The 25,937-nt window shown below is 32.2% G+C and overlaps 1 protein-coding gene across 2 annotated transcripts; it reads left to right on the top strand.

Moving 5' to 3' along the window:
• The first annotated feature begins 6,851 nt into the window (after positions 1–6,851).
• On the top strand, positions 6,852–25,328 carry LOC105337190 (translation initiation factor IF-2, mitochondrial). 2 transcript variants are annotated; one of them, XM_066087239.1, is made up of 17 exons: positions 6,852–7,009; positions 8,888–9,171; positions 9,908–10,019; positions 11,393–11,458; positions 12,400–12,523; positions 13,827–13,987; positions 14,274–14,450; positions 14,988–15,037; positions 19,426–19,515; positions 20,453–20,577; positions 21,134–21,212; positions 21,669–21,794; positions 22,379–22,613; positions 22,874–23,011; positions 23,706–23,870; positions 24,292–24,432; positions 25,120–25,328. In XM_066087239.1, the coding sequence occupies exons 2-17, from the start codon at positions 8,893–8,895 to the stop codon at positions 25,287–25,289; spliced, it is 2,238 nt and encodes a 745-aa protein (XP_065943311.1). In that variant the 5' UTR covers positions 6,852–7,009; positions 8,888–8,892; the 3' UTR covers positions 25,290–25,328. The 2 variants fall into 2 exon arrangements, with proteins under 2 accessions (XP_065943311.1, XP_065943312.1); XM_066087240.1 differs by having other exon boundaries at positions 6,879–7,013.
• Positions 25,329–25,937: the final 609 nt, after the last annotated feature.

The raw sequence follows: 25,937 nt of genomic DNA, 5'->3' as shown, positions 1-25,937 counted from the left end.
TCAATTTGTTATTTGGAAATCCTTTAATATATGAGATTTTACCTTGGTAGCTAATCAGATTTTAGTATTATATAATTATGTGAAGCTAGTATAGCAATTATTAACTTTTGGGCCTTAGATTTCAGAAAAAGGTTATGGAACTTTAAGCTCATGTGCTATGATTAGATACTTTGATAGTAATAGGCTTGTAGTACTACAAAGCAAAGTACCTGCCTCAGCTATAAATCACATAGATTTGCATACTGTTAAAAAAGTCACCAAAATTGGAACAGTATGTTATCTGAGTCAGTAAGTTGCAGAGTCACTCAAGGGAACAAAAAAAAACACTTTTAAAACTATTGTAGACAAACATGTACCCAAGAAAATTGTCACAATAAGGCCACGGGATAAAGTATTTATGAATAGCACTATCAGAGTTTTAATGAGGAAGCGCAATCGTATCCACCATAAAGCTGTAAAAACCCAAAATCCTCTACACTGGGAAAGATATAGATACTTGCGTAATAAAGTTATAGATGAAATACGTGCTTCTCGACAGAAATATAATAAAAAAATTTCAGACCAAATTAATAAGTCAATTCCTCCTGGTAAATGGTGGCGAATAGTTAAATCACTTTGTAAATTAAACAACAAACACAAACCATCACCTCCATTGAAAGTCAATGGTCAGACATTATTTCATCCCATAGACAAAGCTAATGCATTTAACAATTTCTTTACAAATATTTCTACCATATCTGTGTCCCAAAACTTAGCACACAATGTACCAGACCCACCTTTACATCACATGAACACTCACTATATTACTGACAATGAAGTATTGGATCAATTACAAGCTATCAATATATCTAAGCCATCAGGTCCTGACTCCATAACACCAAGAATTTTAAAACAGGTTGCACATGTTATTTGCAAACCTTTGGCTAAACTATTCAATATGTCACTAAGTAATGGTGTACTTCCCCACATATGGAAAATCGCAATGGTTACTCCTGTTTTTAAAAATAAGGGTACTCCTGATGATATAAATAACTATAGACCCATATCAGTTACATCTGTTATATGTAAGTTATTAGAAAAAATTATAGTCAAGCATCTCAATAACTTCATTCTTGAAAATAACATTTTGTACAAATATCAATCAGGTTTCCAAAGTGGAGACTCAACCACTAATCAGCTGGTTGAAATCTACAACACCATTGTTTCCAATTTAGACAAAGGCAAAGACATAAGGTTCATATTTTGTGATATATCCAAAGCTTTTGATAGGGTTTGGCATGAGGGTATCATTCTTAAATTAAAACAGTATGGCATTTCAAGTCAAATTATTAACTGGGTAAAAAATTATCTATGGAATAGAAAACAAAAGGTAGTCTTAGATGGTTTTACATCTTCATTGGGTCCTACTAACTCTGGTGTCCCACAAGGATCAGTGTTAGGGCCATTCTTATTCCTATTGTACATTAATGATATTGCCTCTGACTTGTCCAATAATGTTCGACTATTTGCTGATGACACATCACTCTATGTTATTGTTGATCAGGATATTATGGAAGCAGCAGATTCTCTAACAAAGGATCTTGACAAGTTAGATAAATGGTCCAAAAAATGGATGGTTGATTTTAATCCTAAAAAAACTATAAACTTAAACTTTACTCGGAAAAATATTCCTCATCCTACTATTAAATTTGGTAATAATGGTCCTGATATTACAATACAAAATAATCATGTTCATTTAGGACTTAATTTCCAGTCTGATGCAAACTGGAAATTACATATACAAGGCATATATGAAAAGGCTTGTAGTAGATTAAACATGTTGCGTATGCTCAAACACACACTTTGTCGCGATGCATTAATAAAAATATATCTGTCCTTTATCCGACCTGTTTTAGAATATGGCGATGTTATTTGGGACAACTGCAATGATAGGGAATCAGATCTTTTAGAAGATGTTCAAATCACAGCAGCTAGAATTATCACAGGCTTAAGAATCAATTCCTCTAGAACAAAGTTGTATTATGAATTGGGATGGGATATGTTATCAGAAAGAAGAAAAGTGCACAAGTTAATTTTGTTTTATAAGATGGTAAACCACATGGTACCTACTTACCTTGAAAATCTTTTAGAACCATGTATTCCACCTATAACCCCATATCCTTTAAGAAATCATGATGAATCTACTTACACTATCCCTCAAGCCAGAACAACATCTTATTTAAAAAGTTTCATACCATCTACAGTTAAGCTATGGAATGATCTTCCACTAGCTATTAGAAGTCTTCCAAAGTTGGCTTGCTTTTCAAATGCTATTAAGAAATATTTTTTTAAGACTCCAACAAAACTTTTTAATTTAGGGAATCGGAGGGAAAACATTATACATTGTCAACTAAGAAATAATGCTAGCAGTTTAAATGCTGACTTATTTTGTGATTTTATTCGAGAAAATTCTGTTTGTGATTATTGTGGTTTTCATACTGAAAATGCAAATCATTTTTTCTTTGAGTGCCCAAAATATAATGATGAAAGAAATTGTTTCTTTCATCAAATATCTATGTTAAATCTCCAAAAACCAATTACCTTAGATCTATTACTGTATGGAGATAATGATGTTTCATATGATGAAAATGTTAAATTGTTCAAGCTTGTACATGAATACATTAAAAAATCCAGAAGATTTGTGTAAAGAAAATAATGTAATTAACACATATACTGAAAATGTAAACAAAATTATGCATATACCTATATTTATATATATATGCTGTAACCTTATTGACAAAACTTGATAATTCTGTTCTACTTTTGTTATAACCGGTTTTGTCAATTTTATCTTTTTTTTTCCCCTCTTTTTTTCTTTTGTTCACTTTGCTACACAAAAAAATCATGTATTCTTAATTGTATCATTTAACTCCACAATTCTTGTATTTTATACATATGACTACCTTGTACCTAGTGGAGAAGGCTTAAATAGGCTTTGCCTGCTGCCCAATCCTATTATGTAAATATTATTTTGCATAATAAAATATGTTCAAATCAAATCAACAAAAAAAAAAAGAAAATAAGAAAGACCACAATCAAAGGTACAGAAATTGTATTTGTTATAATTAATAGCAATTTTAAAATAAAAAATCGGATAAAATTAACTAGGAAATGTATAAAGGCTAGGTGTAAATTTAACATTAAAAAAATAAATTTTGTTTATCAAAATAAAAAATACGTATCAAAAAATGGTGTTGATCAAAATAAACATTGATCAAAAAATTCACTTTTAATAAGGTGCGTGATATTATGATAATTAAAATATCACACTCCGCTAAGGCAGCAGCAGAAGAATTGTACGGCCCTTTTGAAAATGTTTTTCTGAAACAAAAAGTTAAAATAATATTCACTATAATGATTTTGAATAAATATATACATTAAAAAAAAGTGTTATATTTATGAATTCTCTCTGGAAAACAAGAACAAGAAACTTTATTAATAATTAAAATGATGTCAACTTTGAGTGTATATATGAAATAACATTTCGAATACAATCTTCCTACACAACATATTAATTTTTTGATTTTGAATAAAATTCTAGGCGGCAGCTTTAGTAAGATAATTTCTGTGAGTGATTCAAATGGTTTTTATAGCGAGAAGGATATTAAAATCAAAGTAAATTAATGTTCATGTATGCAACCTCATTCATAAACTACATCATTTTTAAGATAAAAATCTTTATTTCTTATATTCGTTTACTTTTAAAATGATAAATCACGTGGTACTTTTATATCAATTTGCTTTACTTCCAATAACTATTTCTTACATGATTTAGATTTTTTTTCAAAAAGACGTAATTAGTCTATTTGTTAGATTTTAACACCGTAAATTATATAGACATAACTGTCTTGCTGCCGTTAGAAGGTCAGCAGCGGATAAGCACATATTCTTTATCTGAAGAATTTATACACCCGTGCACATCACAATATATTGATCACTAAATGAGATATATCCGTAAATGGAATGAAAACTGTATCAAACTACATACATATACTGAGTGTGATTCCCTCTATTTCTTACGGAAACTTATAGTTAATTCATAGCTCTATAGACAGCCAGATTGAAATCTACACGCCCCGTTTATTGATTGGTCGAAATCTACAGCGGCTGAAACTGACAAGAAAGTGACAGGACCAAACTTGACACGCCCAATTTATCGATTGGTCGAGACCTACAGCTACCAAGGAAAAATCACGGACTGCACGAAGTAATCATGACGACATCAGAATCAAAGTCTCACAGGAGACGATTTGGCTGTTTCTTTTAGTTAACGTACTTACGTACTTTAACAGTAATTTAGTGAATTTTACTTACTTTTCATATCAATTTATCAATTGCATAAAAGAAAGATGCTAATATAAACAATACAATGCTTTCTAATGAAGGTAGTGATCATTGCAGAAAAAAATTACATAACCCGCGTTATTTCTGCAATGTCGCTACCTTCATATCCCGAATGAATCACAAAAGAAAGCATTTTAATGTTTAAGTAAACCATAAATGCATTATTAATTGTAATTCACAATAAGTCATCGTAAGTAAACGTTATCAGGTCAGTCAATTGATTGTTTTTGTTGATATGTAAAGGGGCTATAATATAGTGGTGTTTTTATATAACTTTATATCTCTTCATCATGTTAAATTGATCAGAATACAAAAAAGATACAACTATATTAATACGTTATCAAAAGAAGGCGAACGGACCTTGGCCGAACGGAATTAAGGGCAAAAAAAAAAACACGACACGTACATGAATGTCCTCATGCTCTTTGCTAGAAGATATTATAATGGTACAGTGTGTATATATATCGTGTAAGGGGAGCTGCAACAATAGAATAAGTCTCTCTGTATATAAGCTTTGCTAGTCAGTGGCGTAGCGTACTATAAGGCAAAAAGGCAATTGCCTACACATAATTTTGTAAAGCAAAATTTAAAATTTGTCATCAACTTTGATTAGTTAAAAAATCATAAAACAAATCGAAAGCAGTCATACTTGCACAGGGTCGGTTCTTTAATTAGCATTATAATTTTACTTCGGATTTAATTTCTTTTATACTCGAGGGAAAATGCAAAAAATTAACGATTTTCCATAAAAACACTCATAACTAATTTGTTGAAACTAACAGTTTTTTACTCTCAAAAGTGGTATTTTTGCGTCCTTTTTAAAAAAAATTTCTAGGGGGAGGCCCCCCTAACCCCCCCCCCCCGCTCTACCCTGGGGGGTACCCCCTCCCGCACCTACCCCCTTCCGCGCTTCGCGCGTCAGTGAAGCCTTTGGCTTCAATTTTTGCCTACACTTATATTTGGGTCACGCTACGCCGCTGCTAGTGATATTTTAAATGATGTAATTAGAAAAAATAATTATTTTCATTATTATTGATTAACAGTAGATTGATTACAGTGGAGGAGGCGGGATAAGTAAAATGATATCAATTTTTCAAAAGCTGTCAACAGAGCTATGAAAGAAACAAAAAACAGAATACCCCGGCCACAATCTTCAACTCAAAATGTTAATATTTATGTAATGTTAATGTTCTAAAAAACTATTTTGAATAAAGTTATATTTATACAAATTCACGTAATTTTAATGTTATAGCTTTTTGTTTTTGTGTCATTTTGATAACGTTTACATAACGTTTTGTGCTAATTGGGATGTATCATATGTTAAAGCATTCAACATTTATTACATTCTAAAGTTTATGCCAAAGCTCATGCATCCTTCCATACCGCATCGGAATTTAAGCATGTTGAAAATCTACAAAGCACAGAACACGGAAAAACTTTTTCCTCAATATTACACACCAGTCATTAAGAAATCCATTTAAAATCAATAAATGAATATTTTTTTTAGAGAACTGTTTTTTCATGAGGGGTTTTTGGGAGAAACTTACAAAAATCGAGCAATTTTATAAACTTTTTGTTTTATTATGCTTTATTTATAATGCAAACTTTTAACATGCATTTGAAAAAATTAGAACTTATTCTGTAGGTCATATTTAACATGTATAAATTTAAATATAAAGAGTTTGAAAGACTTTCAGCATAAAATCACGCTAAATGTATAGAAAAAATTCTGAAAATTTTAAGCCAAATTTTACCTTTAAAGCCCTCTATCTAAAATTGACATCACTAACCCCCATGTTTCATTATGTCAAAATGATACTGAATACCGGCAATTTTTTAGACAAACTGCTTTACAATGTAATTTTATAAAATTGTGAATCTTGGTAATAAGAAAGCTTTATTTTTTTAACAAATTGTAGCTGTTGAAGAAGTTGTCTGTTTTAAGTGCAAAAAGGTCACACAAAAAATTTTGCACTTTATACAGATTGTCTTTCTTAATTTCTCTATTAAAATCTGACCATTGACAATAAATCAAAATAATATTTGATGTAATAATACTTTAAATACTGGCAAAAATTAAACTGCATCAAAGGTGCAGAAAGGTCAAGTAAAATGAGCCGTTACTCAGAGGAAAGGAATTATCACACTGAACTCTCCCTTTTTCTTTGTATTTTGGAAGTATGATATTCGAAAGATTTCAATGATACTTCATGAGAAATTCATAATAGAACAACTTGAGGAGTGAGCTCGTAGTAAATATATAATATGTAACAGTGTAATATGGGACACGTACATATAACTGCACGATAGGTTGATTTCTTTTTTCATTTTAATTCATTAATTTTTGATTTATACAATGTGTTTGCTCATTCCGTATGAAGTCATATTTAAATCGGGATCGGGATTTTAATTTTCTTCAAAGCGAACAATCGTAACTACTCGGCCATTTCCCTTAAGAAAAGCGAAAAGAGTTAGCCGGGTAGTTACGATTGTCATGGTGTATAGAGATCATTCGAACTGTAGAGGACTTATGCCGTAATTTTTGACTGTATGCATGCCGTGATTTATTCCACGCAAAACATGAAATTTTCGTCCAAATTCAGTGACACGTTTATATGAGCATATAGTAAGTAAGTTAAGACGATATTTTTTTATTCATTCTGAAGTATAAAGCAATGTCGTAGCTTGCATAATGATATTCGAATTTACGTAAATTGATGGTGTTGTATTAAAACAACCAGACTTTTGAGATTCTGCTTCATTCCAATATATTAGATACAAGAATTAAATAGATGCAAACATTAAGATATAACTCTTTCTCTCTACTTAATTCATGCAAGTATTATGTACCATACTGCTGAAATTATAAAATTAATATGGACATAGTTTACAGTAGTTATCAAATAATTAATGTTTTACTCTGTCCTGAGTTTTTGCTTCCACCACTTTTTGCCTGATACTTCAATAATAATAAATACCTTTGAGCTCAAACTACATTCATCCACTAATATGAAAAATGTCCAGATTATCTGTTTTGAAACACCCCCTCTACCGCTTCAGGTTTTAATACACATTCAAAAATTGAAAGTCTACGGAGATTTTGCATTGCATCAGCCATTAATAAGCCTATGATGATAATGTTAAAAAATTGCGCGATATATTCCGAGTGTATTCCGAATGGAGAAAAGATGTAAACATTTCCCATTACAAATCTCCGTAAGAAAATTGTTTTCGTTCCTGTGAAAATTTATGAATGAAAAGGGATAATTGTTTAATGAAGATATCTTGGATATATTCCCTTTCATCGATTTCAAGAGTAATCAGCAGAGTTGCCAAATGACCTTAAAATCTGTCTGAGACTGTGTCCCATAGATTTTCCAAATTTGCTGCACATTTTGAAAATTCTCTAAACAATTAAATAAAATGACAATGAACACATATTTAACATGTGAAGACATTTTTTATTGATCTACTTGATTATGATGTATTAATAATATCATAATGGATAAGAAATATTTAAGTCAAATAGGCAAAAAAATGTGCAATTTTGGATGAAAAATTACATTTTTGAAAATTTAATTCAGTGAACATAAACAAAGGCTCCAGGTGGATTCGAACTCATGATCTGCGGTTCAGAAGCCCAAATACTTTAACCACTGAGCTAGGACGATATACAACCAAATAGAACGATATAAACAGTTTAACAATTAAAACATTTAAATCGCCATCTTGTGACGTAGTGTCTCATAAAGTATAAGTCTGGGTGTAGTGAGGTACATTAAGCATGGAAATTTCTAGAGGGGTTTTCTAATTTTTGCTAAGCTGCAGTTTTCTCCAGATTTTGCAATGCCTTTATTCTCAGGTTGTGTATATATAGATTACGTGATTTATGCCTCTGATCTTAGTAAATTAAGGCATTGATGCTTCGTAAAATGCCATATTGTTTGAACACATTCATTACAGAGTTCAGCAAGGCTCAATGGTAACATGAATGTATTTAAGAAAATCCTTAAAAACTAACTAGGATTACTAATACATGGAATAATTAGCTTAAAAAAGTTCCTCCAGCTCGTGAGCGCCACTACATTGCTTGGTCGCTATTTCTCTTCAACAAAGGTAACTTGATCATTAAATGGTTGTTGGTCATAAATGTTTACCACCTTAACTACTCCTTAACTCCAAATATACATCTTATTACATTGATAAATGAAATGAATACACAAATATCAACCAACATGACCAACTCACCTCTTTACGCCACTGGATTAAATTTTAATTTCTATGCTAGCGTTTTAATATTTTCAAGACATGATGTACCAAAGTATTAATTTACCCAAAATAAATGAAAGTTACTTGAGATAACCTGCAGTCTGATCTGGCACATTTCATTAACTCTGTTACTCTGATTAAAAATTGATTAAGTTGAATGATAAAAATATAAATCTGAAAATTAGATCTATTAGTTTCTTCCTTGTTGATCTCTTGGATTATTTTTAAATTGTAGATTCCATGATCATGTCAAGAGCATACAAATTGACCAGCATACAGAAACTTTTTATCCAGCAAAGACTCTCAGCTGCAGTCTCTCAGCAAAATCATGCCATCTATTCTCTTGAAAGAATGTCAGGACTCTGGACTCGGTCCATTTTATTTGATTCCTATGCTATGCAGTCTATCGTTGTTCAAAGACAACTTTTGCATACAAGCAGGAAGCAATATGTACATGATGTTGGTTTGATGAACGTTCTGAAGGCTTTACCAACTAACACCCCTAAGAAAAAATTTGTGGTAATTATATAAGCAGAAATTTTTCAGTGTGTTTGTCCACATGAATTGATCAATTAGAACCATTTTAACAAAAGCTTGGACTTTGGGTAGCTGTGTCAAACAGCAATGTGACGTAGACCTGTCTATTTCATCTTTGGCCACTCGGCCATGGCTCTTTAAAATTAACAAGATTTGTCTGGCCTTTGAGCTAAGACTACACAATCAGTGCATATTTCGCTTGAAATCGCGTCATTTTGAACTTGTTTTGATGCAAGAAATCAATAGCTACGTCCAACCGAAAGTTAAAGGTCTTGTTAAAATGGTTCTAACATCAAACTGCAATTTTTGTACATCTACTACCGACTAAGTTAAAGGGTCTTCAAAAGTTGATGACTGTAGAATCATCATTGTTCATGATAGTTCATTTTTGAAAGATTTTGTTGTTACCTTTAACTTGCATATATTAGAGATGCTTGGTCAAGTTTCATATCAAATTTTGTATACGTAACTTAATTGTTGTAAAACAATGGTTTCATTTAGAATCTGTATAGTAATATGCAAATGAATGCAGTTCTTTTCTTGATCATTTAAGCAAAATTCTTTTGGAAAAATTGATTTACAAAGTCTGGTGTTTACAAAATAAACTTTACATAACTGGGTGAAACGTGGTTTTGCCCCTTATAAAGATTTGCCCAGATTTTGAGGCAGATATAATTGTATTTTATGATTATAGCATTTTTTTTTTAACTTGATACAGATAAGAGTAAAAAAGGATCCAAATACACAAGAACAAACTCCCAGCCAAGTTGTGGAGGTAAATCGGGGAATAACTGTTGCTGAACTCTGCCAAAAACTAGAGACTGATTTGGGTAATTGAGTAAAATGACTTTTTGTATCCTTTTTATAGATCTTTAAGTAATATCAGGCACGGGTTTTCCTAGCTTATTTTTGGGTTCATTAACTGGACCCATTCCCAAAGGAAAAATCATTAATATTTTCCCAATTCAAGACCTCTTTTCCCAATCATGTGGCCATAGATGTTGGAAAGAGCTGTTGACATTTAAAGACAAAAAAAAGAGAATTATCATTGAAATAAAGTAATTAGAATCAATGCTGAACATCGCTGATATAACTAAAAATGCAACAAAACAGCTTTTTTCTTCACTTTTCTTTATATTTTGAAGCATAATAATTAAAAAATGTAAAAAGTAGCACTTTAAGGAAAAATGATTATTTTCCCAATATCAACAGTTTACGTCGCGTCAATTTTCCCAATTCTACAGACCCTGGACCCAGTTTAAAAACAGTAGGAAAACCCCTGTGAGGTAATCATTATGGTTGGTGTGTGATCAAATTCTGAATATATGATAAATTTGATCACTTCTCGTCTGTAATGATCATCTTATAATATTCAAAGTATGGTTCCTTATCACTTATATTTAGCAATTGTATGACGCATAAATATTAAATTGCTGATAATATATCTTTTTTTCATTTTGTATAATAATGCTTTAAAACACACTTACATCCCAGCAGTGCATCAATTGCGTGACATTTGCGTCATTGATGAATTGTATTGAGTGATATATTACAAAATTGTTTCGAAGTGTAATCACAAAGATACTGTAAAATGAATATATTGCACAATCAGCAGCATTGTCTAAAGCTATGGTCCTGAGTCTGCATAACTATTTCTCTCCAACTCCTAGCTGCTTGAACACATAAAGAATCAAAAAGCATGATAACAGTATTCATCTGATAGTGAAGTTTAAACTGTTGTTATTGAACATGCAGTGCACTGCGACAGCCTTTGCTTCAATGATATTTCTTCCTCCCTTTCCCTTTTTTCCAGGGTGGGGGAGGGGAGGGGAAGAAGATAGAAAAAAGTCAGAGAAAGTAATGATATTTAAGCTTCGACAACCTCAGCAATAAACAAAATGTTTTATTTAGACAACGATTAGATAATCAAATGTTACATCAAAGGTCAATTTCTGACTTTGCTTAATTTATGTGCACTGGTCAATGATTTAATGAACTGCAGGATATTCTTGTCTGTTGCAACCAAAGCAAGATGGGAGTGGATCATACATGTACACTGTACATATTTGCTTAGGTTTGTGACGACGAATCAGTATACAGTTGTGTTTGTTGCAGAATTCTCTTAAATTTTGAAAGTTTTCATGTTTCTCTTGAAAAAGTTGATGCTCATGTAACAACAAGTGAATTTTATTTTATTTTGTAGATCAAGTATGGAGAACTGTGATTGAAGACAAGGACTTGGCCAAGCACATTGAAAATAAAGACCAAAGTAATTATATATGATCTAGAGTTGATTATCTTCCTTTGAATCTTTTTAGCTCACCTGAACGAAAATTTCTGAACAAGCACTGTTACAGTCATTGTTTTCACATGGCATCATCTTTTTTAAACTTATTTCTTTTTTCTGCAACTGTTTGGCAATTTCAACCTTTTTTAATTTATTCTTTTGGGAAGGTTTTTGAAAATGACTGCATGGCCATGCCTCTTTTTAAGGGATAGTAATTACAAAGTAGTTCATAGGGTACATTTGTTTTGAAAATCTTTCTTTCCAGAAGCCAATGTATCAAAACTTATGGGTTCATGTTTACTACAGATATTATATGAAGAAAAAAAAAAACCAAGTCCTATAAATCAATTGAGATATAAGGGGACCACAGTTTGTTAAATGTGATATATATGGAAGCAGACTAGCTTGTAGGGAAAAAATTACAGTCTTATTTGTGATTTTTCATAAAAACCTTTTAGACATGAATATTTAAGGAATAAGGAATCATTCTTTGAGTATTATGACGTGATAACTTTGGTTGGGGCATGATTAAATCCATTTATGATTCCTTATTCCTTATGTATATATAATTTTTCAGCAGTTGTACAATTAGATATTAGAATATTAATTATGCCAACCCCACTTGCGCCCCAACAATACATTATTTGAATTTATTGGATTGTATAATACAAGATGGATTCTTAGTGTTATCACAGACAAAAACAATGGAAAATTTAAATGTAAATATTTCTTAATTGTTCCAACCTACACTGTGTATGATGAAATTTGTCTTACCCAACCGCTATTACATTGAATTGAGCAAAATAAAGTACTGGGAGTCACTGATACATGGAATGAAAAATAAGATTTAATGAAACATGAAATATACATGTACATTTAAATGGCTAATGACGATGCTTGTTTTCATTTGATTTATTTTTTAGAAATCTCTAATGTCAAAGTGATTAAGAAGCTCTGCAAAATGCTAGGAGTGGTTCCGAAAATACCATCCAAAGAGCGCCTGAGGCAGATGGAAGAAGCATCGCAACAAATGGAGACACCCAGACGGTATGTTCTGTACCGTGGTGTCTAATTTTAATTAGTTCAACAAATGTTAAAGTCTAAGTGCAATTGCAGAATTAATATACAGTAATGCGAGTTACCGTATATAGACTTTTTTTGTTGTTTTGTGAAAAAGTGGTCCCCATTCGTTTCCTTGGTTCTTATACATGTACAATGCTTTTATCTTAAAAACAAAAATTAAACAAATTCAGAAGAGCAGAAGTGGCACTGTACAAGAGAGAAAGAGAGAGAGAGAGAGAGAGAGAGAGAGAGGTTATTTTTCGTACATTCATTTTAAATACATGTATACTTATATTAAATATTCATGCCTTGTGCCTGTGTATTCTGTGCATTGAAGTGTAGATTGATTTCCTGTCATTGCATTGGTTTCACACCTTTGTGTAAAACAATTAGGACTAAAGACATACACAGTTTACTGTAACATTCCCCACTGATACTACATGTTTGTATGCATGTAGTAGCTTCATATTCAACACACATAAAATGATATAAATATATAAATAATCAATTAGTATATTAAGGGTAAAGTAAAATTTTCATATTATGACCTTGATTGTTTGGTAAACATTCACCATGTAGCATGTGCTTGTCACATACTAGTTAAGTGTCTTGAGCATCAAAAAACTGTGGCTTAAAACTTACAAATTTATATGTATAAGAAATGCATTTGGAGTCGGAAATGTTTAAAATTATAAAAAAACAACAAAAAACTATTTTATAGTCTTACCTTACCTACATGTAAATTATAATAGATAGAGATAAGTAAAAATGATAAAAATATCTTTGAAATAATAGCCACTGGTACATGCATATCAATCCAGTTACTAGGTACATGAAAATTGTTAAAATGAAAACAATACATCAGACATGGCCGGTAAAGAGAGACTCTCAATATTAGGTGGCTGTCTTATTGTCTAATAGCGTACAGGTAAAAATCTCCAAACACTTTATTTAATGGTAGGTCACAGGCCACAATGAATTAGCCACAATTTTTTATGTGGAAATTATTAAGTAATCGCCAGAGGAGTGTGGTTAAATGCGGGATCGGGATATACGAAAATGCAGGATATGGGATCCATGTTGCCTATATTGTATCAATGATTGACTATATGCATGTGCACTTTTCTGTATCTTTTTCAAGTTTTATATGTTGTGCCTAAATTCAAAATCTATTATGGTTTTTGAAAAATGCACAGTCATGAAACTACTTGTAGTGATTTTTAATTCAGTTTGAAAATACACTACATGTACCGGTAATAGCTATGATAGACCTTTTTTTAAATTCCAGACCACCTCCTAGCCCCAAGGAGTTGGTTCCTCGTCCACCTGTCATAACAATCATGGGTCACATAGACCATGGAAAAACCACACTTCTGGATGCACTCCGCAAGTCTAATGTGGTGTCAGAGGAATTTGGGGGAATTACTCAACACATAGGAGCATTTACTGGTATGTTATAATTAATTATCTAAATAAAGGATGAAGGGCAAGAATTGATGTACATGTATAAGATTGCCTGCTGATATGGTTTAATACTTTTTCATGCTTCATTTATTTTCCTTGAAGTACCGGTATTTTTAACATATGCTTTGGTGGTAAAATATTTTTTGAGAGGGGGAAGGGGATTAAAATATTGAATTTTTGTTTTAAACTCCTACAACAGACTTTTGAAGAAAATTGTTTAGTGAAGGAATAGCCCTGGTATATATGGCATAAATTTGTTTTTTCTCTGCAGTGAAAACATCATCAGGAGATGACATTACTTTCCTGGATACTCCCGGCCATGCTGCTTTTACAGCCCTGCGGGAAAGAGGGGCCATTGTTACCGACATCATCGTCCTAGTTGTGTCTGCGGATGACGGGGTCATGCCTCAAACTATTGAGTCCATCGAACATGCCCGCAAATATAATGGTACAATATTTATTAAACCACTCTGTTATTCCTTAGACTCACAGGGGCCAAGCTCGTTCTAATATTTATTTCAATGTAACCATAAATAACTTTATTTATGGTTACATTGAAATAAATGTTAAAACGGGCTTGGCCACTGTGCTTAGACTATAGGGTTTATAGCACATGTCCTCTTAGATAAATAACTGCTCATGATAAATACATGTGCATGCTTTTATTAATTGTTATCGATAATGTAATTCAGAAATTTTGTATTATGACAAGAATACTTATTATGCGAAATCCTTTATCAAATGAGATTCTTTGAAAATCCATGAATTACTTGTTATCTAGTATTCTTAATAGATAAGTCTGAATTCTGAAATGTTGTGATTTGACAAAAAATACTTGTTAATATGTGAAATCCTATATCAAAAAAGATTCTATGAAGATCCATTCTTTAGTTACCCATAGTAGTGATTTTTCCCCCATGAAATTTATCTCCCTTGCTAGAAGAAAAAGTATACCTTAGTTCTTTCTTATTTTCATTTTTTACAGTTCCCTTGGTGATTGCCATAAACAAAATTGATCGACCAAATGCTGATGTAGTAAGTGAATGTACCTTAATCATTAATGCTGTGAAGTACATGTACATGTATTTTTAAGGTAGTCCTATACTCGGCACTAAATGGGCTCAATCATTAAATGCTTAGCTTTATATGATAAATATACATTCTAGCAATACATATACAAAAGAAAATATGTATGTTTACATGCTAGTTTGTTTGTTATCACCTCTCAGACGGGTTTACCCCTTTGTGAAAATTATTGACAATTATGAAATTTGGACAGACGTCCGTTTTTCCTAAAAATAATTACCAATTTTGGGAAAATAAGAACTGAACATACAAAATAGAGTATAAATATTTATTTAAGCCATATCCATCAATAATTTTGCGCAAATTTTTGTAAGTAAGTAAGCTTTATGGACCTGATGTATCAAAATAGAATACAAAAAATGCAATGCTAGTATCGCGTTTGGTAATTTTTTTACTATTTTATGGACTCAAACTTAAATTCATGGTGTTTATTCTATAGATTGACATCTTAGAAAAAAGATTTGGTAAAATAAATTATATGTTGACGGATTACTTTTCACGCTATAAGCTCTAAACCAAGTAGACCCTGACAAAAAAATTCGTAAAAATCATGTTTTGCTACAGTTTTCTGCTTAGATCTGTCAACAATGTTAGATATCATTTAAACATTAATTAATTGACGATTGATTAAATTCGAAATAGCTTCTGTCTCTAAATTTAAACCGGTTTTAGTAAAAGAAAAAGAAAAATTCGGGGGGGGGGGGTCAAAATAAAGAAGATATAAGCATACCTGAGATCCTGGTTAATCAGAATCTTCGTTTTTCATTTTACTTTAACAGAATCGAGTTTCTCAACAGTAATCATTTCTATATCTCAAATAATACATATATTACCGTTCTAATTGCTTATTATTGCCATTGTTTACAACAGCGATGTAGTGCAAAACCAATACCGGGTATCAAAAACGCTTTGTAAAAGTCGAACCAATATTGTAAAATCCGTATTATGACGTAGTGCGATACTCGGACTACTTTAAAACATACATGTATTTCGCTGGAATGAATGTACTAGTTTAAGGATAATCAAAATTGCATATCCAGGAATTTGTTTAGGTGGCAGGGGACAGTTTTTTTTATCCAATTCATTGTAGCCAAGGGATGCGTGTCTTCGGAACTCTGTAACTAGAATTTCCTCAGTTCCCATTCAGCACAAATACCTTTAATTCACTCTTTATAAGGCCAATCACCAATTTCTGAAGAAAATTGCTAATCAAAACCTGTAAAATTCTCTACATACTGGTTTTTATGAGATTTTGACCCTTTCATATTTTGCTAATTTTTCATGATTTTTCAGCTTTTTAGACCTCCCCCAGCTAATTCCCTGCAGAGGGTTGACCTTCCGTACCGCGTGCATGCTGCACTATCACATGTCAGAAACTTACCGGTGTATAGTTTACAATGTCCCATCCACCTACTTTTCGTGTTATTTTACCTCCCGTCTGTAACTTGCAATTTCACTGTGTAAAGTCAGCACAACAGTCAAAGCCGCAGGTTTCGCATTTTACTTCTGATTCTCATGTACCTAACATAAGGGGCCTACATATTGCATATCAATTTCAACAAGAGACACCCCTCTAACTAATGATAATCATTAAAAATCATTTCATGAATTTTAGCAACACTCATAAGCCTTCAAGTACAGCAACTCTCAATTTTACAAAAATATTGACGGGTACTTTATTCGAAACTGTCCCTTGCTACCTTTAACATACACTCACATTCTCTGAAAAGTCATCTTGTCTTAAAATTACAAAGCTTATGCTATTCTGAAAAAAAGTACACCACATTTTGCCAATTCCATTGAGGTTTAAGAAAAATATGGCCATTTAAGTGAACCCACCATTTCCACTTTCCTCTATTTAACACAGATTCACAGGGCTCTCCATAAATAAAGCATCTTTACCTAATCTTTTAGAGGTCAACTGTTGTTCAACCTCCTTAAATAAGAAACCTTATTGAATACTACATGCATCTGCTTGATATTATCATGATAAAAGCATCACATCACTTAGAAATCCCTTCACATGTATACCCTCCCCCTATCTTTTGATTTTCACAAGAAGCATTAGTTTGAACACTTTAACCTAATATTATGAAACTTGTGGCAGTTTCCTTGAGTCATTTCTTACACATAATTGAAAACAACCATCACTGATATTTAAAATTGATCTTTTTTGGTAAATGGATGATTTGTAGCATTTTTATTCACAAAAAGTCATGTCGCCCTACATGTGATTTCTTGTTTTCATGAAAAACTAAGCCTATAATCATATTTAGTGGATAACTTATATATTCTGGTTTCTAGTCTCCTTTCAACTTCGCTAAATTAGTAAGACCTACAAGTGTGACATGTGCGTTTAATTAAAATGAAATTCAAACACACCAGGGTACCTGGGGACGGATGAGAATTCCATGAAAAAGGTTCAAATTTTACATGTTTTTCTACATTTTTGATGCATATATACAATAAAAGGGTAAAAATGTGTTGTTTTTTGTTCATTTCAAGAGTAATTATCATAGCAGATGTTATTTCAAGGTCAAATGTACAGTTACATATTCTACATGTAATGGTAATGGAGTCCATTGGAAAGAGGGGGTGGCTTTTTCAATTCTGTAAATACATCTAAAATACCATTTTTTGATAGGAAGGAGCAAAAACTTGAGTTTTTTGACATATTGTATACTTTGATAACTGCATTTGTCTACATGTAAAGTTCATTTGAAATAAAAATATGCTGTTTTAAAAAAATTAGGTGATAGAAGTCTGGTGGATTAATGTTATTTCATAAAATCAGACAGCAAAATGGCTGCAAATTCATAAATTTAATGATTTAATTGATAAAAACTGTTTTAAAGTATTTATTATTATCTCAGTAATTAACTTAAGCCTATTAATTGTCATCAGGATAGGAAATGCCTACTCTCTAAGCCAATTTACTCTAGTGGTGGTCATTCTACACATTTAAGAGGGAGTTACTCCCCTTGAATATTTTGGCTAATAAATGATGTCATGACATCTATAGCCAAGAAAATCATCCATTTTCACAAAATGTATTACTTATGGTACAAAATCCACTCAAAATTACACTTAAAGGAGAAATATGAAAATACCATGTAGTCTTGAAGGTGGCAGGGGACAGTTTTTTTTATCCAATTCATTGTAGCCAAGGGATGCGTGTCTTCGGAACTCTGTAACTAGAATTTCCTCAGTTCCCATTCAGCACAAATACCTTTAATTCACTCTTTATAAGGCCAATCACCAATTTCTGAAGAAAATTGCTAATCAAAACCTGTAAAATTCTCTACATACTGGTTTTTATGAGATTTTGACCCTTTCATATTTTGCTAATTTTTCATGATTTTTCAGCTTTTTAGACCTCCCCCAGCTAATTCCCTGCAGAGGGTTGACCTTCCGTACCGCGTGCATGCTGCACTATCACATGTCAGAAACTTACCGGTGTATAGTTTACAATGTCCCATCCACCTACTTTTCGTGTTATTTTACCTCCCGTCTGTAACTTGCAATTTCACTGTGTAAAGTCAGCACAACAGTCAAAGCCGCAGGTTTCGCATTTTACTTCTGATTCTCATGTACCTAACATAAGGGGCCTACATATTGCATATCAATTTCAACAAGAGACACCCCTCTAACTAATGATAATCATTAAAAATCATTTCATGAATTTTAGCAACACTCATAAGCCTTCAAGTACAGCAACTCTCAATTTTACAAAAATATTGACGGGTACTTTATTCGAAACTGTCCCTTGCTACCTTATCCTGCAACTACCCCTTGCATTGATCGAATAAAGGTAACCCTGTAAACCAAAGTTATATTTGGTCAATGCCCCAATATAGGGTTGTGCATTTACCTGTCATTCAAATGCAATGTGACGTCATCTTTCTTGCTTCATTTATGCCATGGCATCATGGTTTCAACTGCAGATATGCAGCGAAATTTGTCGAATAAAGCTCATTTGAGGTGCAAAATGTGATATTATATTGCAGAATAAACAAAATATATGATAACTGTCTTAAAATATAACCGAGTTTTGTGCTTTGGTCAAAAATGTGAATAGGGCTAGTCAAGCCTCGCCTTCTGTCATGTTTTCTTACCCTCGCCAAAATATAGCTTATATTTCAAGACAGTATAAACCATGTATTTTCTATGTATCTCATTGCAACAGCTCATATGTACAGTGTATATAGTAATGTGAAAAACCTTTAATTTAAATTATAAATGTGGAAATAGGATCGTAGTGTATTCTGCATTTCATAGCAAATAAGATGAAAGGTGTAATTGAAAGATGCTTTTAAACAGTTCAGTTCTTTTTCTAGGAGAGGACATTAAACAGTCTGTTGGAACATGGGGTTCAGACAGAACTGAATGGAGGAGACGTTCCCGCTGTTCCTATATCTGCTCTAAAGGTACTAATAAAACCTCTTTAATCTACATTGAAAGATTAAACATTCAACGTCTTAGTGTACCAATTCTTGAATAAAGCATATAAGATGGTGATTGGAGTATGTCGGGTGGTATGAATTATTTACTTAAAAAGGACTTAAATTTGGCCTCAGTGAATGCTGATGATCAGAATTACGGTAGCAACCATTATTTCTCTACATGTTTAAGTAGGAAGAAGAATGTAACAATTCTACTTATAATGTCATCTAATTGTCTTTACATACTTGTGAAAAATTGAACATTCTATTCTATAATTTACTGCCGGCCTACATGTATTTGTAGTCAGACACACTTACTGACTGTTGGCAATTGACCTCTGATTTGTGCTCTTTTCTGATCATCTTCTTTAGTCACACTTTTAAGGTGGTATGGGACATCTGTCGATATTAATGTGGATTAAAGTACATTATAATTGAAATACTTTCACCGGTTTAGAATTTTCAAATTTTACAATATCTAACCAAAAAATAGCTTTTAAAAATATTTTGAAAGGTAAAAATTGTAAAACCCACAGTGTGATTCGAACTCATGACTTACAGATTCGTAGTAAACCCTCTAACTCACTGCGCTACGCTGTTAGATGACAATATTGGGAAAGAAACTACTTAATAATATATAACTGCACTTAATTTTACTGTTTATTTCGATAAACAATACGTCACAACATGGAAGTGTCCCATACCACCTTAAGAAGATATGTCAATTGGCTATGTATTTGTATGTTTCTAATGATGAAATAAAGCTTAATCAATCTTGATTTGGCAAAGTTCATTGACTGTATTTGATTGGCAATCCAATTAAATGATTGTTGCAACTTGTTACATTGTATGTTAATTATGCTGTGATTATCAAACTTTAGTTCAGTATACAAAATGTACCTCAATCGTTCATTTTTATTAGGGTGAAAATATATCAGAGTTACAAGATACTATAGCAGCCTTAGCAGAAATATTGGATCTGAGATGTGATGTTAAAGGTGAAATGGGAGGGCGTATCATTGAGTCTAAAATGGACACTAAGATTGGGTAATAAGATCACAGTATTACTGTCTTACTCTTATTTAATGTGTAGAAATGTTCTTTTGGTGAGAGTTCATCTGTAGTTGTCAATTCAGGCTATACATGTATCTCTATCTGAAATTTGAATCGATATCTCTATGCAAGATGGTTTTTTTTAAAGATACCTTCTCTCTCTCTATCTATCCCTCCCTCCCCTCCCCCCTCTCTCTCTCTCTCTCTCTCTCTCTGACACAATGTTTATCAGATGCAATTTGATTTATTAATCATATTTAATCATTGATAATAGTCTCGTTTCATAAGAACAATGATTCAAAATTTTAAGACAGCATTTGCTGTCCAAAAAAAGAAAATTCATCAATATTCAGGTATTGGTACATCATTTTAGAACATATATAAGACTACATTTGTAAGTCTTTGTAAACTCCATTACAGCAAGAAAGTTTGTGAAGAAACAAGGTCTCATTTGACCCCCACCTTATTTATTTTATTATCATTTAAAAAAAAAAAAATATTGTTCTTAGTTATGTTTTACATATACATATATATATATATTTGCCATTAGCTTAGTTGCAACAGTTTTGGTGCAGAGAGGAACTATGAAGATAGGAACAATGGTAGTGGCAGGAGAAGCATTTGGGAAGGTTGGTTCATGTACATGTATATATTGAATTTGTTCAGAGATTTCTGTTCAACGATCTAACATTGTTCTGTACTCACTGACAGATGATTCATAAAGAAGTTAAAGTTTTCAAAGAAGAGAGTCAATGAAGATTAAACTGCGTGAATAATTGTGATAAAGAAATCACTGAATTCAGTTGATAATTTTAATGGTTATTTAATGAACTAGTACATGTATAATATGGGTCATGTTTCTCCCAACAGATTGAATTGATATAAAGATTTAAATTTATACTACATTGTGTAGATATTCTGAATTCATTATCAGAAAATTGTAAGAGAGGGAGTAGGCATGACTTGGTATTCTTGTAAAAAATAACTTAATTTAAGTGCAATATAACTCTGTTAGATATGATATGCTGGTTAGCTTCAGAAGTCTGTTTTCTTGATAATTTACTCTTTTTACATTTATTTTCAAGATAAAAAAGATGATAAATAACCAGGGTCAGGCAGTAAGAACGGTGACCCCCTCATTTTGTGCGGAGGTTTATGGGTGGAGGGAGCTTCCTCAGGCTGGAGATGAGGTTATTGAGGTCAAAAGCATGGTAAGCTTATTTCTATGTCATTTTTTATTTACTATGAAGACACATGCTAGAAAAAAATCCCATGCAGTATTAAGGGTGAAACAATAATGTTCATTCAAAGTAAATATGACTTTGTTCATTACCTTGTAGTTGCAATAAAAATGTTGTTCAAAAATAATCTTTAAATGAAAATTGTAAAATGGAGTTATTAACCATTGCAATCAATACTGGTAGCAATAAAATTAAGGTGGTATGAAAGACCTTCATATTGTGACATACTTCCTATTGAAATAAGCAAAAAAATCAAGCATAATTTTATAAACGAATCTGTAAGTCATGAGTTCGAATCCATCAAGAGCTTTTATAATTTTTTTTAATTGCAACAAATTTTGAAATATATATTTTGATCAAATATTGCAAAATTTGAAAATTCTAAACCAGTAAAAGAAATTTGATTATAATGTACCTTTATTCATGTTAATATTGACAGGTGTCCCATACCACCTTAATCAATGGGGGTATTTGACACAATAAGGCAGTGTCTTATCATTTGACAGTAGTTGGTAGTTCAAGTTGCCTATTAAGTGTATTTTAACCATTTGCAGAGGAAAGCTCAAGAACTGATCACAATATCTGCAGCAGACAGGAAAGCCAAGGAGATAGAAAAATATATTCCCATGATTGAAAGGCAGCAAGAGGAGCAGAAAGAGATTCGGAAGAAATTAATGGAAGTGAAAGCTGAAAGTTTCTTCAAGTTCATATTGGCCCGAAGGAAAATTACAAAGGACGGGGACCTCCCATCAACGCTGGGGGAGTGCAATCTACCAATAGTTTTAAAAGGTTTGTAAAGCTATATCATTTGGATTTACATGTGCATGTTGGGATTATACATGTGCATATCATGTGCATGTTGGGATTATACATGTGCATATCAATAAATGTATTTATTATAATGATTACTGAAAAGAAATTATATTTGATATGGTCCAATATTTAATGCTTGGCTGCTCATGCTCCATATTAGATGAGATGCTGCTATATTGAATAGACTAATATGGTAGACTTTGAAATAATTTGAAATATTTTGATTTCTTTTTAAGCTGATGTATGTGGCTCCATTGAAGCTCTACTAGAAATGTTTTCAACATTTGATTCACAGCTCTGTGAACTGCGGGTTGTTCATCATGAAGTGGGCCCTGTTACTGAAGCAGATGTCAATTTAGCCGAAAGTTTAAATGGTAGGTCAAATTGATTGACATTTTATAAAACTAGAATAGTGTCTACCTGTAAATTTTTTGTTCCCTAATTCAAAGTTTGGATGGAATGAGTGGAAGGGGAGGGGGTAGGAATTTTTTTTTGGCTTTCTGCCTGTCTGCTCTTAAATTCAATGCTACGAATTTGAGATGAAAATGTTGAATGTATTTGTTTTTAACATATGCATACGTGTGCAGTTTATATTTAACTCAACCCAGATTCTGGTGTGTGTGTACTGTATACTTTCTTGAATTAAATGTCAGATTCAGTGCGCCAAAAATGTATTTTTATTTATTCTAAACTATGCTAAGAGGTCTTTCTAGAGTTAGGAAATTATAACACGCAGAAAAACATGGTTATAACAAACATGCTTCTTATACTGAATTGACACTTACAGTGAAGTGATTTTCAAAATTGCAAAATCGTCCATCCCTAGCACTTCGTTATTAATAAGAGTGTTTTACTAAACATCAATATATTATTTACATTTACGAATAAATAACAAAACTTTTTGAAATGGTATATAAACATTATAAAAACGTTAATTCCAAACAATTCTATGCTTTAACAGACCCCAAAAAAATAAATGCTGTAGTACAATATTGTGCATTGCATTTTTACTGGTAAAGCGATGAAATTCATAAATCATAGTTAATTATATCCTGACTTTCATTTCAGCTGAAATTTTTAGTTTTAATGTTCCCGTTTCTGAAGATCTTAGAAGGAAAGCGGAACAGGCAAATGTTATAATAAAGGAAAACAATGTGATATACACGCTGATAGATGAGCTAAACGAGAGTGCTAACAGTCGAATTCCACCTTTTATGGAAGAAGATAAAAAAGGTAGGTGATATTTTTGAGTAATGGGGAGGGAATCAAAATGGAGTTGAAGTTGATTCAGGTAATTCATAGAACTTTATTTCCAACTCATCCAAACCTTTCTATTACTCTTTTTCATTTTTAATTGCATAATCTTGATTGTCTTTGCTTTGAACTATTCATCAGTAAACCAGGATACACGTACATTGTACATGAATGTGAAATGATTTTGCTTATTTACACTGTTGATAATATCATTTGAATAGAGGCCAAGAAAGGTTGTACTTATATTGATAGTAAGGTTACCAATAAGTATGGTGGAAACAATTTGATATAACACTATATCTATTAATGAAACTCTTTGCTCTTATCATTGATAATAATAATAGAACTGGATATTACAAATTTGCACTGTATTTAAATTTTCTTCGGCATTTTTTTGCAGGCGAAGCAGAAGTCTTACAAGTCTTTGAGTATAAATTTAGGGACACAACGCGAATGGTTGCTGGGTGTAGATGTACTCAAGGAAACCTGCAAAGGAAACTTGAATATAAGGTTCTCCGAAATGGGGAAGAAGTTTATAAAGGTACAAATGATTATGATACCATCATTCTCATTAAAATATCCTCGCTATCGAAGTTCGGGTTAAAAATAACATGCATAAGTGTTTTATTATTTTTTTCTTTGTTTGCCTTACCCATTTCTAATATATCATAAATGCATGTACTTCTTATTTTATTCTGGTGAACGATGAGGGTCAAGAGGTTGATGCTATTAACAAGTCAAGGTCATTTATTGAGGTTAAAGGCCAACCCCCCCCCCCCCCCAATAGGTCTTTGTTTATTGGGTATTGTGACAAAGCAAATAAATAAGATTATTCAGTTATCGAGGCATACTTTAATTAACCAATCAAATAGCAATTTTTTACTAGTACTACACTCTGTAGTTCCTTGATGTGACTGGGAATACTATACATGTACATGGCTGGTAACTGACACAGTGTAACATTGAAGGGTCAAGGACATAACACAGATATGCTGGAAGTCAAATTTTTAATGATTTAATCCTACTCTCATGTACATGTATGCAGTCAGTCTGACATCAATGAAACTTATTTAAACCCTTCTCAAAGTAGGGTTACACATGTATTTTAATAAAAGTTTCATGTCAATATTAAGCCTGTTAAGCTTCATTTAAAAGCGGAATAGTTCTAGTAAAATGTATTAGACTATAGAAAACTTGACATTTTGTGTACTATTTTCTCTCTTTGTAGGAAAATTAGACTCATTGAAACATCACAAAGATGAAGTTGACACTATTTCGTCAGGCAAAGAGTGTGGAATTTTAGTCAGTGATGAAGATTTCATCTTTGAGCAAGGAGATGTTATTGAGTGTTTTGACTGGAAAGTTGTAAAGAAGACTGTAGATTGGGCTCCAGATTAAATTTTCAAGCATGGTGATTAATTTAAAAAAGGAAAAAGTTTGGACCTTTGACTTATTTATTTCTTTTTATGATTAGAGAATTTCATTATGGAATGAATGAGTTTAAGGATATGTAAGAAATGCGAGTTTCATACCCGAATTAAAGCAAAATGATTGCTAGTAAGTACTTATTACGGGGCCTTGTTTTTTCACTATTTAATTAACTCATTATGGAATAACATATTGTTGCTGGAAATTGTACTAGGCTAGTGGACAAAAGAATCATTTGAGTATAAATACTGCATATTGCCTGCAGGGAGACCATCTTCACTAGCCAAGGGTTTCTGATCCGCACCACTCCTCACGAACCCTTGGCATGTGCTATAAAAAGTTGGGATTATTTCGTCACGTGATCTTCTTGCCTATTTATAGATCGGTGAACTGATGAAAGGTGTCATACTTTTAACATCACTGGTGCAGTAATGGGAGCCCCCAAAGACATTGATATTGACAAGTTGAAAGAAGGAAATCAATGTTGTTTAAATCAGATATGTTCTGCGTTTTTTGATTGGTTAAAGGCTTTCACAGGTCGAGACCACTATATTTTGTGACGTCGGCATAAATTTGCATACTAAATTAGGCATCTGTTTACTTTTATCGACAAACCAA

The sequence above is a fragment of the Magallana gigas genome, chromosome 6 (assembly GCF_963853765.1).
Source record: "Magallana gigas chromosome 6, xbMagGiga1.1, whole genome shotgun sequence".
NCBI lineage: Eukaryota > Metazoa > Mollusca > Bivalvia > Ostreida > Ostreidae > Magallana > Magallana gigas.
Note: the sequence above shows the minus strand (reverse complement) of the source record. Positions and strands in the feature narration are given on the sequence as shown.